This window comes from Acomys minous, assembly GCF_964271855.1.
Source record: "Acomys minous genome assembly, chromosome: 6".
Lineage (NCBI taxonomy): Eukaryota > Metazoa > Chordata > Mammalia > Rodentia > Muridae > Acomys > Acomys minous.
In genome coordinates, this window is record NC_140487.1 from 94486711 (window position 1) to 94503639 (window position 16929).

Genomic DNA, 16929 nt, shown 5'->3' on the forward strand with positions numbered 1-16929 from the left:
TATAGAGGAGTTTATTAAATGAACGTAGGGAGAGAAGAAAACGGGGGAGGGGTACCCCAGAGAGACAGAGGGACAGAGACGGAGGAAGAGAGAAAGGGGGTAAGAAATAGAAGAATAAGAGGGGCAAGGTAGGGCCACACCCCCATGGCGGGTAGGCAATGACATCACAGGTAGGCTGACTGAGGGCCAGGCGTGGTGGCGCACTCCTTTAGTCCCAGCACTCGGGAGGCAGAGGCAGGTGGATCGCTGTGAGTTCGAGGCCAGCCTGGTCTACAAAGTGAGTCCAGGACAGCCAAGGCTACACAGAGAAACCCTGTCTTGAAAAACAAAACAGGTAGGCTGACTGAAGCAGAATCCTAACAGAGAAAGAGAGAGAGAGAGAGAGAGAGAGAGAGAGAGAGAGAGAGAGCACGAGCACACACAAAAGTGCTGAGAATTCAGCTGTTTTGGTAGAGCGCTGGCCTAACATGCCCCTGAGTTCAGTTGCCAAAACAGCATAAAACTGGGTGTGGTGATACACATTTGTAATCCCAGCAACTGGGAATTGGAAACGAGGACGATGAAGTCAAGGTCACCCTTACCTCCACAGGGAATTTGAGGTCAGCCTAAGCTACGGGAGCTCTTACCCCACCCCCACCCCCCACCTGCTAACAGCTGAACTATGCTTCTCGCTTACTTCCGGCTTGTGGAGGACTTTATATATTAACAGATATTTCCAGCATCTCAATGAAACTGGTATTGTCATCTTTTTCCTCTTGGTGAAATGCATTGATCAAGCATAAAGAAGCTAGGCTGGGGCTGGAGAGATGGCTCAGTGTTTAAGAGCGCTGCCTGGTGGGGCTGAACTCCCAACAACCACGTGGTGGCTCACAACCATCTATACTGTGATCTGGTGGCCCTCTTCTGGCCTGCACGTGTGCATGCAGACAGAGCACTGTATACATAATAATAATAATTAAAAAAAAAAAGAAAGAAAGAAAGAAAGAAAAAGGGGCTGTCTCTGCTCTTCCAAAAGTCCTGAGTTCAATCCCCAGCAACCCTTCACAACCATCTGTAATGAGATCTGGTGCCCCCTTCTGGCCTACAGGCAGAACACAATAAATAAAACAACTTAAAAAAAAAAAAGAAGAAGAAGAAGAAGCAGCAGCAGCTAGACTGGCGTGCTGGCCTTTGGAAGGTGGAGGCAGGAGGATCAGGAATTAAAGATCGAGCTCCATCACACAGAAAGTTTGAGGCTAGCCTGGGCCGCCTGAAACCCTGTCAAGATAAACAAACAGCTTGTCTGGAGAGCTAGGGAATGCGGGCAGCCTAGCTGCACCCCCTGCTGTTAAGTACTAAGCCGAGGACGGGACTTCCCTGTGGGGGAGGGGAGGGCATTGGCAGGCAGGACCAGCAAGAAGAAAATAGAGAAGTAAGGCGGGGCAGGTAGGTGATTTATGGTGAATGGTTCCCTTTCTGGGATCATAAAGCAGGGAGAAAAGAGGACCCATGCTCAGTGGGAAGGGAGATAGGGCACTTCAGGACGGGGAGGGAAGAGGGCGGGATGGGTGGTCCTCTTTCCTGGAGCAGAAGGTCATGAACCTTTTATCCTAACTCTGGGAAATTCACAAACCAGAGAGCTGATTACAGGCTCACTTGTGAGGACCATGAAGGGGTGGGGTGGGGCACGCGATCACCAGGAACCAATGGAGAAGGGAAGAAAGGACGAGGGAAGGGAAGAGAGAAGGGACAGGGTAAGAGCCAAAGATCGGGATAAGGATAGAATCCCTCCAGCCCGCAAGGGCTCTGTGAGTTCCAGGCCAGTCTGGTCTACAGAGTTAGTTCCAGGACAGCCAGGGCTACACAGAGAAACCCCGTCTCGAAAAACCAAAAAAGAAAAGAGAAGCTGGGCGTGGTGGCGCAAGCCTGTAATCCCAGCACTCGGGAGGCAGAGGCAGGTGGATCGCTATGAATTCGAGACCAGCCTGGTCTACAAAGTGACTCCAGGACAGGCAAGGCTAACACAGAGAGACCCTGTCTCGAAAAACCAAAAGAGAGAGACAGAGACAGACAGAGAGGGAGAGAGAGAGAGAGAGAGAGAGAGAGAGAGAGAGAGAGAGAGAGAGAGAGAATGAGAGAGAAACTGTATCAAAAAACAAAAAACCACAACTTTAATCCCAGCACTCGGGAGGCAGAGGCAGGCAGATCTCTGTGAGTTTGAGGCCAGCCTGGTCTACAAAGCGAGTCCAGGACTGCCAAGATAACAGAGAGAAACCCTGTCTCAAATAAACAAACAAAACAAAACAAAAAGAAAGAAAGAAAGAAAGAGATTCCTTCCTCTGCAGCAAAAGCTGCCCTTTGCTGGCAAACAGCTGCGAGACTTCTAAAGTCTAAGTTAGCTCACCCTTCATGTTGGTTGGTTGGCTGGTGGGAGGTGGGTTGGAGACAGGGTCTCATGATCCCAGGCTCTTGCATTTTAGCTGTCTCTTTCAAGGAAGCATGCGCAGGTGAGAGCCAGCTCACAGCATGGCTGAGAGGGATTTAGCTATGGGGGTGAGGGGGCCACCTCCTCACTTCCAGGTTCTAGTTCTTAGCTGATCACTGTCTTGGTTTTTATTTCTTATGTTTGACAAACAAAGAGATGAAGGCCCTGCTGGTAGGTGCCTGTAACCCCAGCAACTGGGCCCCTGAGCAGGAGGATAAATTCCAGGTCTGCCGGGGCTACATGCTGACATGCTGTCTCAAAAAAGCAAAAAATAAACCCGGCAAAGTGGGCCTTGCCCTTAATCCCAGCACTCCCAAGGAAGAAGAAGGCAGGTCTTTGTGAGTTCGAGGCCAGCCTGATCTACATAGTGAGTTCCAGGACAGACAGGGCTATGTAGAGAGACCTTTGTCTCAAAACAAACAAGAAAATTCACAATCTTTTTATTTTTATTTTTTAAAGCAAAACTAAGCAATCAAACAAACAAAAGGGGCCTGGAAAGGGCTGGCTAGAGGGTTCAGCAAGTACAGGTGTCTGCTGCCAAGCCTTACGACATGAGTTCAATCCTCAGGACCCATGAGAACTTATTCCCACAAATTGAATCATGGCAAACAGGCCAACACACACACACACACACACACACACACACACACACACACACACACACGCATTGGCACCATAACCACCCACCACCCGCCAGGCTCAGGTACCATCACAGAAAATGGGTAGGAAAATCTGTAAGAGCCAGAGTTGAGGAGCACTTGAGAGAACATGTCTGTGGAAACAACAGGACAAGACACGTGTATGATCAAGCTGGGTAATGTTCTAGCAAAGGAGGAGGAAGGAGTTCACAACCCCCTCAGCTCTAACTGGGGAGCTATGGACAGTTTGTGGCTTCCAGAGGAGAAAGTCAGATTTGGAGATTTGTTAAGGCTGTGGCCTCTGGTAGGTGACACACTCCAGCGGATGGCCCAATACTCAGGAGTATATGCGCAGCACAAACTGGACTTGACGGGATGGGGGGAGGGGGAGGGAGAGAAAGAGAGAGCCAGGGAACTGGGGAGCAGGGAGGGAGTTGGGAGCAGATTATGAGTTGGGGAAGAGGGGATCAATATGATCAAAATCATTGTATAAAATTCTCAAAGGATTGATAAAACTGCTCTTACTTTGTTTGTTTTTTTGTTTGTCTTCAAGACAGGGTTTCTCTGTGTAGCCTTGCCTGTCCTGGACTCACTTTGTAAACCAGGCTGGCCTGGAACTCACATGATCCACCTGCCTCTGCCTCCCGAGTGCTGGGATTAAAGGCATGTGCCACTACTGCCCGGCAAAACTGCTCTTTTAAAAATTTGTTATTTATTTTTTATTTTGTGGTTTTTCAAGACAGAGTTTCTCTGTGTAGTCATGGCTGTCCTAGACTCACTTTGTAGACCAGGCTGTCCTCAAACTCACATCGATCCTCCTGCCTCTGCCTCCCTCAGTGCTGGGATTAAAGATGTGTGCCACCATGCCCAGCCAAAGATGCTCTGTTTTGGAGCTGGAGAAATGCCTCAGCAGCACACACACCAGGCAGCTAGCTACAGCCAGTCACACCAGCTCCAGGGATCCAACACCCTCTTTTGACCTGTAAGCCACACATGCACACAGTGCACAGACATGCATTCACCTACACGCACAAACATGAAATAAACAAATATTTAGCTAGGCATGGTGGCACACGCCTTTAATCCAGCCACTTAGGAGGCACAGGCAGGTGGATCGCTGTGAGTTCGAGGCTAGCCTGGTCTACAAAAGTGAGTCCAGGATAGCCAGGACTGTTACACAGAGAAACCCTGTCTCAAAAAACCTAAAGAAAACAAAACAAAAGCCGGGCGTGGTGGCACACGCCTGTAATCCCAGCACTCGGGAGGCAGAGGCAGGTGGATCGCTGTGAGTTCGAGGCCAGCCTGGTCTACAAAGTGACTCCAGGACAGCCAAGGCTACACAGAGAGACCTTGTCTCAAAAAAAAAAAAAAAAAAAAAAACCAAAACCAAAACAAAACAAAACAAAAACCCTGAGTGAGTCCCTGAGAGCATCTAGGAGTCAAAATACTGGACATAGAACATAAAGGGATGTGGACCCTTTGGTCTGAGTTCCCAGATTCGTGTCCTCTTCAACCTTATCACATGGAAATAGCCTGACCGGGACTCCAGAGCCTGGGACAGAAGCCTGGCACTGGGTTGAGGCCACTGGTGTCAAGGACCCTGACTCGGTGCTCACGTCCTGCTCTAAGGTCCAACCAGGGTAACATCCGGCCTGTCAAGTCCAGAAGCAGTGGCCTTGTCTCCTGCCTGCAATGTCATCTAGTTGTGTGGACTTGGGCTTGGGCAAGTCATTTGCCTCTTAGAACCTAATATTCTAAACCAGAATAGTTCCTACCTAGTATGTGTGATAAAGAGTCCACAAGAGTGAGTTCGAGGCCAGCCTGGTCTACAAAGCAAGTCCAGGACAGCCAAGGCTATCACAGAGAAACCCTGTCTCAAGGAAGAAAAAAAAAAAAAAAGAGTCCACGAGAGGAAGCTAAAATGATGTCCTCGGTACAGTGTCTGTCTGTCCCGTAGCTAGAACTCTATGATGAATAGCTGACGGTTATGACAACAGCTAGCCCTGAACTGTCACCTCACTTGGAGCATAGGAGAGTTATCCCTATGGTCTTGAGTTTAAAGGACATGGTATCACTTGTGAGTTGTGGGGTCAGGACACATGGCACTTTTGTTACTCAAGGACTAGCCCTGCCCCACAGGACTAGTAGCACACACCCAGTTAGTTCCCAGGAGCAGTTAGGTGACACCCACATCCATCACTGCCAGCATCAGTCCACCCTAACTTTATGGACCCAGCAGCTACTTTAAGAGTGGGACGAGGAGGGTCTGGTCCAGTTCCTCCAGGCCGCCGCTCTGAACAGGTAGGCTCTGTGAGCGGGGATCAGAGGACCCTGGGGCTTAGGAGACCCAGTAACCAGGTTTCAAAGGGAAGCTCCAGGAAAAAGTGGTGCCTCTGGGCTGGAGTTGGGCCTGTTTGTATTGAGACCAGGTCTTGCTATATGGCACGGGCAGGCCTTGAACTCATGATCTCCTGCCTTGACTTCATGGGTACTGGGATTGTACATATGTATTGTCATACCTAGTAGGTTGGGGCTCTGGCCCTCAACACTTCAGAATCTACTAATCCTAGCTCCAAAGGCAGAAGAGAGTTGTGGGAAACCTCTGTGTGAGGGGGCACAGAGCCAAACCCCACTTTGCCCAACTCTGCCCTGCCTTCACCCATGTTTCACAGAAGGACGGTTTGTACAGCTTTTCAGCCACTTGGCTACAGATACAGGGTGAAGACGAGCGACCAGGCATGAAAGGGCTTTGCTTGGCGTGCTGGGCTAAGTGACGGGAAGACAAGCAGAAAAGAGGACAGTCCTGTGACCTTTCGCGCCGGGGCCCCAGCACCATGACCGTGTCTTACACCCTCAAAGTGGCAGAGGCGCGCTTCGGGGCCTTTTCCGGCCTGCTCCTCCGCTGGAGAGGCAGCATCTACAAGCTCCTGTACAAGGAGTTTCTGCTCTTCTGCGCCTTGTATGCTGTGCTCAGCATCACGTACCGGTGAGGGCAGCTCTGAGCCCCGGCCTATGGGGGACCTGTGCTGCCAGCCTCCTTCCGACCCAGGCCTCTGACATTCCCTAGGCTGTTGCTGACCCAGGAGCAGAAGCATATTTATGCCCAGGTGGCCAGATACTGCAACCGCTCGGCGGACCTCATCCCCTTGTCCTTTGTGCTGGGTGAGGCCCGCTCCTAGCTTTCCCTTGCATCCTGACCGTGTTTTCTGACCTTTGGGTTGAGGTGACCACTCTGGGCAGTATGGCCTGGACTCGAGTCAGCCAGTAGGCATAAGGGCTGGAGCCTTGGGTCCGCCGTTTCCTCTGGGTTCCTCCTTGTCTCTTTTGCTGGACCCTCAATCTTCACTGTATGTAGACACCCACTGGCTTTATAACCTTATTCTGGGACACAAACGGAGTCTAGAGAGAAGGGTTAGGCCCTCCCTAACCTCACGGAAAAGGGTCTCAGAGGCAATAATTACGAGGCCTCGAGTCCCACTTCCCTCTTCCCTGGAATTTTGTATTCTCTGCCTCCTCCTGGCCCGGCTTTCCCAGCAAGGCAGTGGGCTCAGAGCTCAACCCTTAGCTAAGTGCCTGGCATCCTTCTTTCTTTCTGTCCCTGTTGCCCACGGTGGCTCACCAGGTTTCTACGTGAGTTTGGTGGTGAACCGTTGGTGGTCTCAGTACACAAGCATTCCACTGCCGGACCAGTTAATGTGTGTCATCTCGGCCAGTGTGCACGGTGTGGACCAGAGCGGCCGTTTGCTACGCCGAACTCTCATCCGCTATGCCAACCTGGCATCGGTTTTGGTGCTACGTTCCGTGAGCACCCGTGTGCTCAAGCGCTTCCCCACCATGGAACACGTGGTAGACGCAGGTGCCGGCAGGTCGCTACCCCTGGGTGGGTGGCTGGATGCTATCCTCTTGGCTTTCCTCCCGTGATGGAAAGGGCTGACTCTTAGGGAGCGCCGCTCTAGGATTCCGGGCTTGCCAAATGGGTTTAAGGGAGAGCAGCCAGATGTCGGACCACTAGCGCCCTCTGGTGGCAGAGGACTGTGCATTTTACCTTCTTCACCTTGGCAGGTTTTATGTCTCAGGAAGAAAGGAAAAAGTTTGAGAGCTTGAAATCCGACTTTAATAAGTACTGGGTCCCTTGCGTCTGGTTCACTAACCTAGCGGCCCAGGCTCGCAGGGATGGACGGATTCGTGACGACATCACTCTTTGTCTCATACTGGAAGTAAGTCAATTTAGGATTTGGATCCTTGGTTCTCCTTTCTCTAGCTTCAGAATAATTTTGGTACTTAACACTTTAAAAAGCACCAACTATAATACTGCACACTCTCTTGCGCATGCGCGTGGGCTTGGAACTCACGATTACTCTCCATAGCTCAAGCTTGCATTGAACTCACTATTTAAACCAGGCTAGCCTCCAACCCATGGCAATTCTGCCACCGTTTATGCACTTTGGAAGCATGTACATGAAATTGACTCAGTCTCAAAACAGCCCTTGGAGGCCGGAGAGATGGCTCAGAGGTTAAGAGCACTGGCTGCTCATCCAGAGGTCCTGAGTTCAATTCCAAGCAACTGCATGATGGCTCACAACCATCTATGATGTGATCTGATGCCCTCTTCTGGCATGTAGGTGTACATGCAGACCGACCACTGTATACATAATAAATAAATACATAACTAAACAAATCTTTGTAAAAAACAAACAACCCTTGGGACAGGTAACTCCTATCCCATCTTCACAGGTTAGGAAACTGAGGCACAGAGTTGAAAAACCCCTCCCACAGCTTGTTAGTGAAGCCGGGGTGGGATTCAGAATGTGTGTTTTTGTTTGTTTATTTTGCTTTGGTTTTTTTCTAGACAGAGTTTTTCTTTGTAGCTTCGGCTGTCCTTGACTCTTGCTTTGTAGACCAGGCTGAGTGCTGGGATTAAAGTCGTGCAGCACCACGCCTGGCTTCAGAATGTGGGTTTTTGTTTTTGTTTTTTTGCTACTTTCCTAAATCGCTTCCTATCCTAAGCACCCCAGCCAGGTAACACTCGAGAGCAGGGGAGCCTCAGGCCTGGCCCAGGGCTGCCTGTGTGGGGTCTCCTGTTTTCTCTCTTCTCTTCCTTATTTCTTCTGACCTCCCCTCCATCTTCTTTCTCTAGGAGCTGAACAAGTACCGTGCCAAGTGTAGCATGCTGTTCCACTATGACTGGATCAGCATCCCTCTTGTCTACACCCAGGTAACTGCCCGGCTCAGGCGCCTACTCATGCCCTGTGGTGTGTGAGATACCAAGGGGCAGAGAAGGTTCTCCACCTGGGCCAAGTCAGTCTCGGGAGGCACTGAATTGCTGGGGGGTCATCCTCAAAACCCATCAATAAAAATATCCCTTCCCTAATCCTCAAAAACCTTCCTCCTAACTTGTGAAAATGGGATAGGCGTACCCATCCCAAGGGTTGTTTGTTTGTTTGTTTGTTTTTTGTTTTTTTTGAGACAGAGTCTCTCTGTGTTCACCTTGGCTGTTCTGGTCTCGCTTTATAGACCAGGGTGGCCTCGAACTCACAGCGATCCACCTGCCTCTGCCTCCCGAGTGCTGGGATTAAAGGCGTGCGCCACCACGCCCTTTTAAAAAAGATTTATTTAGTTATGTATTTATTTATTATGTATACAGTGGTCGGTCTGCATGTACACCTGTCCTGCTATGCGTGATGGCACATGTCTTTAGTCCAAGCCCTTGAGAGACAGAGGTGAAGGGATCTCTGTGAGTTTCACGCCAGCCTGGTTCACATACGATTTCTTGCTGAACCAGCGTACCCTGGGCCTGGCTCTTCTTTCTTCAGGTCGTGACCATAGCTGTATATTCCTTCTTCGGCCTTTCCCTGGTTGGCCGCCAGTTTGTGGAGCCAGAAACAGGGGCCGCCAAACTCCAGGCACCTCTGGAGCCAGGCGAGGAGGCCTCCGCAGCCCTAGGAGACCTGGACATGTTTGTGCCTCTGACCACGTTGCTGCAGTTTTTCTTTTACGCTGGTTGGCTCAAGGTGGGTACAGCATCCACTCTGTAGAGGTGGGCACAGATAACCACTGTCATGCTGCAGCCGGGCAATCGCGGGGAGGGGAGCTTTGAGCCGAGAAGGTGCCACTTCTGCAATCCATAGGTGGCGGAGCAGCTCATTAATCCCTTTGGTGAAGATGACGACGACTTTGAGACTAATCAGCTCATAGATCGAAACTTGCAGGTTAGGCGTGGGGAAGGGAGGGAACCGGGGGCAGAGACAGCCAGGTGTGCAGAGGAGACATGCCCGTGCCTACTTGCTCTTCTGCCCGCCCAGGTGTCCCTCCTCTCTGTGGATGATATGTACCAAAACCTGCCTCCCGCCGAGAAGGATCAGTATTGGGATGAGGCCCAACCTCAGCCACCCTACACGGTGGCCACGGCCGCTGAGTCTCTGCGGCCTTCCTTCGTGGGTTCCACTTTCAGCTTGCGGTAAGTGCGGATTTGACGTGAAAACCAACCGATCCCTAGTCCCCGGCTACCCTAAATGGAAACAAACAAGTCAGTACTTAATCTCTGTCCACCCTGGCGCGGGCAGCATGAGCAACGACCCCGAGCAGCATCTGCAGATGGAGGCATCCCTGAAGTCGGACCTGCCTGCGCCTGCCATGCAGACCCCGCTGCTGGGCCGCTTTCTGGGTGCGGGAGCGCCCTCGCCCGCCATTAGCCTGCGGAACTTGGGCCGAGCACGCGGCACCCCCAGGACCCCGCACCTGCTGCGCTTTAGGACCGAGTCCGGAGGCGAGGAGGCTGCGGGCCGCATCGATGAGGCTTCGGAATCTGAGGGTGAGGGCCTGGAGCCCTGAGAATCCTCTGTGGGTGGCTGCCACCCTGCCTTCTTCCCGAGCTGCGCTAGGTCCTATCAACCAACCGACGTGTAGAGCAATTTTACTGCACGGCCTGTTGGGAAAAGCATTTGGGGACAGTACTTGAAAACAAGTGTCGGAGCTGGGGGTAGGGTGTGTCTTCCTTAGCATGAAAGTGGCATTGCTTGGGGAGGTCAAAGGCCAAATATAAAGGGCTAGAACAGAAGTAAGACTACCTTCCCTGTTGCCAGGTATTGGGGAGAGAGGCCAATGGTCCCAAACGCTGACGAAGCCTCAGCATCCCCGAAAGGTCCCTACCTGGTACCCAGGTCCTCTCCCTCCACTCTATGGCGTTATTTGAGATAGTGCTGAGCTCAGGAAGTGGCATGTCCAATTCTAGGACGATGCTGTGCTGCTGGCTTGGGACAGTTGTTTCAGAATCAAGCTTGGAAAAATTGAGGACACATTCCTTACCCCAGTAACCTCACTCACACTGAAGACACAACTCAGTGAGTGTGCTGAGCCCTTCATCTGCAATGCTGTTTTTGTTTACAACGAGAATACATCAATTTATGATGGTTTGCGTACAGGTATAACCCGGCTTGAGAATTTGTTGTGGTGGCCCAGCATTAAGAACGTTTAGTTTGGGCGGGCGTGGTGGCGCTCGCCTTTAATCCCAGGACTTGGGAGGCAGAGGCAGGTGGTCTCTGTGAGTTCGAAGCCAGCCTGGTCTACAGAGCGAGTCCAGGACAGCCAGAGCTACAGAGAGAAACCCTGTCTCAAGCTGGGCCTGGTGGCGCTCGCCAGCACTCGGGAACTGAGGTAGGCAGATCGCTGTGAGTTCGAGGCCAGCCTGGTCTATAAAGGGAGTCCAGGACAGCCAAGGCTACACAGAGAGATCCTATCTCGAAAAACCAAGCCAAACCAAACCAAACTAAAACAAAACAAAACAAACAAACAAAAAACCAAACCCAACCAAAAACAAAAAAGAAGCCCTGTCAAAAAACAAAACAAAACAAAAAGAATCCCTGTCTCAAAAAAACCCCAGCACTTAGTTCATGGAGACCAGAGTTATAAAAGCATGCTTCTGACCATTGCTTTTGTGAAAGAATAGCTAGTGCCAGCACATAAGGAGAAAGCTGAGGGAAACACGGGAGTAACAGGATCTCACCACATTGCCCAAGCTGATCCTGCCTCAGCCTTCCAAGTGGGTAGGATTACAGGTTTGTAGCCGGGCGTGGTGGCGCACGCCTTTAATCCTAGCACTCGGGAGGCAGAGGCAGGCGGATCACTGTGAGTTCAAGGCCAGCCTGGTCTACAAAGTGAGTCCAGGACAGCCAGGGATACACAGAGAAACCCTGTCTCAAAAAACCAAAAACAAAACAAAACAAAACAAAACAAAACAAAACAAAAAACAGGTTTGTGCCACCTGTGAGCTGCGTTTGGGTACTGGAAACTGAACGGAGCCCTCACTGGGAGAGCCATGGCCTCTAGCCCCCTCTGCCTCTTAAAATGAAAGTTGTATTTCACTTACCACTGTGTATATGCACTTGGCAAGAGAACCCCCTTTACCATCAGTTCTGTCCTCCTGGGCGTGGTGGCGCACGCCTTTAATCCCAGCACTCGGGAGGCAGAGGCAGGCGGATCGCCGTGAGTTCAAGGCCAGCCTGGTCTACAAAGTGAGTCTAGGATAGCCAGGGCTACACAGAGAAACCCTGCCTGGAAAAACCAAAAATAAATAAATAAATAAAAAATATAAAAAAATAAAATATCAGTCTGTCCTTTGACCCTGTGGGCTCCAGGGACTGTACTCAGGTCATCAGGCTTGTCACCAAGTGCCTTTACCCACTGAGTTGTCTCAGTGGACAAAACACACGGGCACATGCTTGTAATTCCAGCCCGCTGGGAGGCAGAGGCAGTTCGAGGCCAGCCTGGTCTACAAATCGAGTTCAGGACAGCCAAGGCTACACAGAAACCTTGTCTTGAAAAACCAAAATGTTTTTGTATATATATTTATGTATGTATCTCTATATATGCACACACACACACACACATACATATATTTGAAGTGTGTGTCCTAGCAATCAGAAGGTGGGGGTGGGTGGGGGTAGGGGCGGGTCTCTGAGCACTGAGGGCTCGTCTGGTCTACACTGTGAGTACCTGTGCATGCCTGTAGAGGGCTGAAGACAGCTGGTGTCCTCCCCAAGTGGGTTCTAGGGATTAAACTCAGGTCCACCACGCTGGGCACACACCCTACCATTTTTTAAAAAATATTTATTTATTTATTATATATACAGTGTTCTGTCTGCACATACACCTGCGAGCCAGAAGAGGGCATCAGATCACATTATAGATGGTTTATGAGCCACCATGTGGTTGCTGGGAATTGAACTCAGGACCTTTGGAAGAGCAGTCAGCACTCTTAACCACTGAGCCATCTCTCCAGCCCCCTACCAGTTTCTAAAAAGAAATATGTATTATGACACATGTTTTTACAGATTGACACATCCAAATCTTTTTTTTTTAAGACTTATTTATTTATTATTTATACATATTCTGCCTTTGGAAGAACAGCCAATGTTCTTTTTTGTTCTTTTTTTTTTTTTTTGGTTTTTCGAGACAGGGTTTCTCTGTGTAGCCTTGACTGTCCTGGACTCACTTTGTAGTCCAGGCTGGCCTCGAACTCACAGCGATCCACCTGCCTCTGCCTCCCGAGTGCTGGTATTAAAGGTGTGCCACACCACGCCCGGCTCCCACCCAGTGTTCTTAATCTCTGAGTCACCTCTCTCTCTCTCTTTTTATTTTTTAAGATTTATTATTTATACAGTATTCTGTCTGCATGTCAGAAGAGGGAATTGAACTCAGGACCTCTGGAAGAACAGTCAGTGCTCTTAACCTCTGAGCCACTTCTCCAGCCCTTTATCCAAATCTTTTATTTTATTTTATTTTTTGGTTTTTTGAAACAGAATTTTTCTGTGTAGTCCTTGCTGTCCTGGACTCGCCTTGTAGACCAGACTGGCCTCCAATTTAGAGAGATCCGCCTGCCTCTGCCTCCCGAGTGTTGGGATTAAAGGCGTGAGCCACAGAGCCGGTTGTGGTGGCGCACGCCTTTAATCCCAGCACTCGGGAGGCAGAGACAGGCGGATCGCTGTGAGTTCGAGGCCAGCCTGGTCTACAAAGTGAGTCCAGGACAGCCAAGGCTACACAGAGAGACTCTGTCTCAAAAAAAAAAAAAAAAAAAAAAAAAAAAAAAAAAAGGCGTGAGCCACCAGGCCCAGCCAGCTCTTATTTTTAAATATTTTCTTTTTTGTTTTGTTTTCAAGACAGAACTTTTTTTTGTGTGTGTAATAAGCCCTGGATGTCCTGGAACTCCCCATGCCTTCAACTCCAGTGAGCTGGGATAAAAGGCGTGCACCACGCCCCACCAAGTGTAATTTTAAAAATAAAATAATAAACTGGGGACGGGGGAGAGACACACATTTATACACTGCCTGGTGGTGAACACCTTACATTCCGGCAACCAGCAGCTGGAAACTGGAGGATCTAAATTCAAGGTTTCGAAGCCCGTCTAGGCTGTCTCATTCTCCAAAAACCAAAAACATACATACACACACACACACACACACACACACACACACACACATATATATATATATATATATTTTTTTTTTTTGGTTTTTCGAGACAGGGTTTCTCTGTGTAGCCTTGGCTGTCCTGGACTCGCTTTGTAGACCAGACTGGCCTCGAACTCAGTGATCCTCCTGCCTCTGCCTCCTGAGTGCTGGGATTAAGGGCGTGCGCCACCACGCCCAGCTCAAAAAGACTTTTTTTAAAAGAGCAAAATGTAAGCACAACAGCTGGTAAGTGTGCCCTTATTACGTCAGCTTAACGCCCAAGGTCAAGGGACGTGAGTCGGGGGGAGGAACGCGTTCACACCCGGCAGGACCCTCTGTAGTGCCTGCGCCGCAGGATCCCACAGGTTCCCGGTCCTTCCCCGGCAGCCGGAAGAGACGTAAAGAAGGCGGGGCTCCGTTTTAGAAACCGGACCGTGAGGCTTTGCGCTTCCTCTTTCCAGCCAGCGCCGAGCGATGGGTGAGTGTCGCTGCAGGCTGGCTCGGGCGGCGGGGGGGCGAGCTCCATCCGTCTCCATCCTGCCTGGCAGCCGGGCCCGGAGCGTGGCCGGCCGGAGCGTGGGCCACGAGCGCCCGTGGGGAGTGCCGGCCGTGACCGGGAGGCCCTCGCCGGGGGGATCCCTGCGGCCCCTTCCCGGGCTCGGGACTCCGAGCGGCCCAACATGGCTGCCGCGGGCCGCACGCGGATGATGACACCTGGGTGTGCTGCAGACTCCCGACTGCGTCGTGGGGAAGCCAACCTTGGAGAGCTGAGCGTGCGGCCCGCGCGGGGCGGGGTTGGCGCGGCGCGGGGCTCGGGAGCGGGCTGAGTCGCCGGCCCCGGGGCCCGGTTGCTCAGCCGCGCGTCCTCGCTGCCGCACGCAGGCATCTCTCGGGACAACTGGCACAAGCGCCGCAAGACCGGGGGTAAGAGAAAGCCCTACCACAAGAAGCGCAAGTATGAGCTAGGCCGGCCTGCTGCCAACACCAAGGTGGGTGCGGGCGTCGGTCGGGGGGGGGGGGGTCCCCGCCGTTCCCTGCGGTAGGGCGCTGGGCACGATCGGCAGCCGCCACGTTATCAGGCTCTGGTTTTATTTCGGGGACTCGGTGTGTTGCACACGTCCACGTGGTGAGTCAAGTCGCCCCGGTCCACGAGCTTAGGGTCTAATGGCGACATGGCTGGGGTCCAGGCCTGGAAGGGCGCCTAGGAATGGGCTCCTTTCACATAAGTAGTGCAGGCTTGGGTGTGTTTTTACTGGAATCCTTCTGTGCCTGCCGGTGGGGGTGTCAGACTTATTCTTTCTGGAGGTAAACCAGGGTGATGAAAAAGTATCCTTAGGCGTGGTTGTGGCCGTCTTGGTCACCTGTATGCCACTTGCCGATGCAAGGACTTGTCATAGTTACACTGACTGGTGCCTCTGTGCAGCCCAGGCTTCGCTCCTGTCCCCTGCTCTTCTTGATGACCATATTTTGGTCCCTTTGCGGTTTTCGTCTCCCCCCCCCCCCCCCCAGATTGGCCCGCGTCGTATACACACAGTCCGCGTTCGAGGAGGCAATAAGAAGTACCGTGCCCTGCGACTGGATGTGGGCAACTTCTCCTGGGGCTCTGAGTGTGAGTAGGCGTGCTGCGCGGGGGGTGGGGGGTTGGAGGAGTAGTAAAGCTAGTTGCACTGTTTGCATGAAGTGGATAGGCGTGTGTGTGTGTGTGTGTGTGCGTGCGCGCGCGCGCGCGCGCACGCGACAGAAAGCTTGGGCCTGGTACCCATTGAGCCAGTGCCTCAACCCCTTGGATTGTGGTTTTTCTCTTGTGTGCAGGCTGTACTCGTAAAACAAGGATCATTGATGTTGTCTACAATGCATCCAATAACGAGCTTGTGCGCACCAAGACCCTGGTGAAGAACTGCATCGTGCTCATTGACAGCACCCCGTACCGACAGTGGTACGAGTCCCACTATGCACTGCCCCTGGGCCGCAAGAAGGGGGCCAAGCTGGTGCGTGGTGGTTTCCTGTAGGGGTATGGGGGGGGGGAAGGCTGCCTTCTTGTGATGAAAATGCTTGTCCAGTTCTGCTACTGAAGGAACGAGATGAATGCCTCAGGGCTGAAGAAGGCCGTTGTCAGGATTTGGGGGATCCAGGAAGGCTTGGTGACCTTCCTGGTGACTGATCCATTTGTATTGTCTTTATTCAGACTCCTGAGGAGGAAGAGATTTTAAACAAAAAACGATCAAAGAAAATTCAGAAGAAATACGACGAGAGGAAAAAGAACGCCAAAATCAGCAGTCTTCTGGAGGAGCAGTTCCAGCAGGGCAAGCTTCTTGGTGAGATGGCTGCTGTGTTGGGGAGCAGGGCTGGTAAGGGGAACCATGGGGAGAGCAGGCTGTACTGGGGGGTGCTGTCTTGGTGATGAGAGCTTTGTCCAGTTCTGCTACTGACTGCTTAGTGCGGATAAATTGTATCTGAGGAGACAGCCTCACTGCTGTGGTGGACAGACAGGTCGCAGGGCCTCTTGTGCTTTTCCTGAGAGCCTCCTGTTCCCTTACAGCCTGTATTGCCTCAAGACCAGGCCAGTGCGGCAGAGCGGACGGCTATGTGCTAGAGGGCAAGGAGCTGGAGTTCTACCTGAGGAAGATCAAAGCCCGGAAAGGCAAATAAACCATTCCTAGCTCATGTAATAAAGGTGTTTATTGTTCTATATTTACACTGTCTGAATGTTCGGATGTAGGGTTTTCTCCCGCTCCCTGAGCAGAGCTGAGGAAAACTCACCTTTACTGTCGTTTTTGGGATGCTAGCTTATCATGCTTGTGTTGTTGGGCTAGAAAGTCTGTCTGCCTTTCCTTTGTAGACTGGGGTTTTAAGGGGTCCATTAGATTCATATGTATGCTAACACTGATCTTCATGAGCCTTAAGCACATGGCTGTACTGCTGCCTACGCCTCAGCCATGTCGGGCGTTCATAGGAAGTCTGGCGGTTTGGGCATTGTATCGAGAATCTTCATGGTTGTATTACCCATAAAAGACTCCTAAGAAATCTAGGAGGTCACAGGGGAACACCTCACAGGACTGTGCAGTTGATACTTATGTAAAACTAGACTACAGGATGCAAGGGAGCTTGTCTTCACTGCACGGTTAATAGTTGGGTGTCTTGTTTTGAGGCACAGGCCTACTCTTGTAGCCTTGGCTGGCTGGAGTTCCATACCGGGCTGGTTTCAGCTCAAGAGAGACCCACTTTCATACACTAGAGGAATATTTTGTTGATTAAGTCACTTAAGTGACTTGAAATATCCTTGGGTTGGTCTTTCACCTTTCTCTTCAGCTTGTCCTGGTGCCTCATTCATTCAGGCTCGTCAGTCATTCTACAGCCAAGCACCATTTGTAGCCCCAGGCCT

General features: G+C 51.3%; 2 protein-coding genes across 2 annotated transcripts; both read left to right on the forward strand.

Annotated features, from left to right (window-relative positions):
- The first annotated feature begins 1390 nt into the window (after positions 1-1390).
- Positions 1391-10558, forward strand: BEST4 (bestrophin 4). The gene is made up of 10 exons (XM_084786608.1): positions 1391-1425; positions 5792-6088; positions 6170-6264; positions 6725-6958; positions 7165-7319; positions 8240-8317; positions 8916-9113; positions 9231-9311; positions 9405-9559; positions 9666-10558. Exons 2-10 carry the CDS (start codon positions 5937-5939, stop codon positions 9931-9933), a joined length of 1416 nt encoding a protein of 471 aa, XP_084642734.1. The 5' UTR covers positions 1391-1425; positions 5792-5936; the 3' UTR covers positions 9934-10558.
- A 3317-nt stretch (positions 10559-13875) lies between these two features.
- RPS8 (ribosomal protein S8) lies at positions 13876-16238 on the forward strand. Its single transcript, XM_084786668.1, has 6 exons — positions 13876-14025; positions 14430-14536; positions 15057-15156; positions 15360-15535; positions 15733-15862; positions 16087-16238. Exons 1-6 carry the CDS (start codon positions 14022-14024, stop codon positions 16194-16196), a joined length of 627 nt encoding a protein of 208 aa, XP_084642794.1. The 5' UTR covers positions 13876-14021; the 3' UTR covers positions 16197-16238.
- Positions 16239-16929: the final 691 nt, after the last annotated feature.

What these genes read in the sequence shown, in the direction of transcription:
- BEST4 (XM_084786608.1), top strand. Translation starts at nt 5,937, where the DNA reads ATGACCGTGTCTTACACCCTCAAAGTGGCAGAGGCGCGCTTCGGGGCC. An exon ending in CCCCTTGTCCTTTGTGCTGG is followed by an intron (nt 6,265 to 6,724) that starts GTGAGGCCCGCT and finishes GTGGCTCACCAG; the next exon opens with GTTTCTACGTGAGTTTGGTG. An exon ending in TTTACGCTGGTTGGCTCAAG is followed by an intron (nt 9,114 to 9,230) that starts GTGGGTACAGCA and finishes TGCAATCCATAG; the next exon opens with GTGGCGGAGCAGCTCATTAA.
- RPS8 (XM_084786668.1), top strand. An exon ending in GGCCTGCTGCCAACACCAAG is followed by an intron (nt 14,537 to 15,056) that starts GTGGGTGCGGGC and finishes CCCCCCCCCCAG; the next exon opens with ATTGGCCCGCGTCGTATACA. An exon ending in CCAGCAGGGCAAGCTTCTTG is followed by an intron (nt 15,863 to 16,086) that starts GTGAGATGGCTG and finishes GTTCCCTTACAG; the next exon opens with CCTGTATTGCCTCAAGACCA.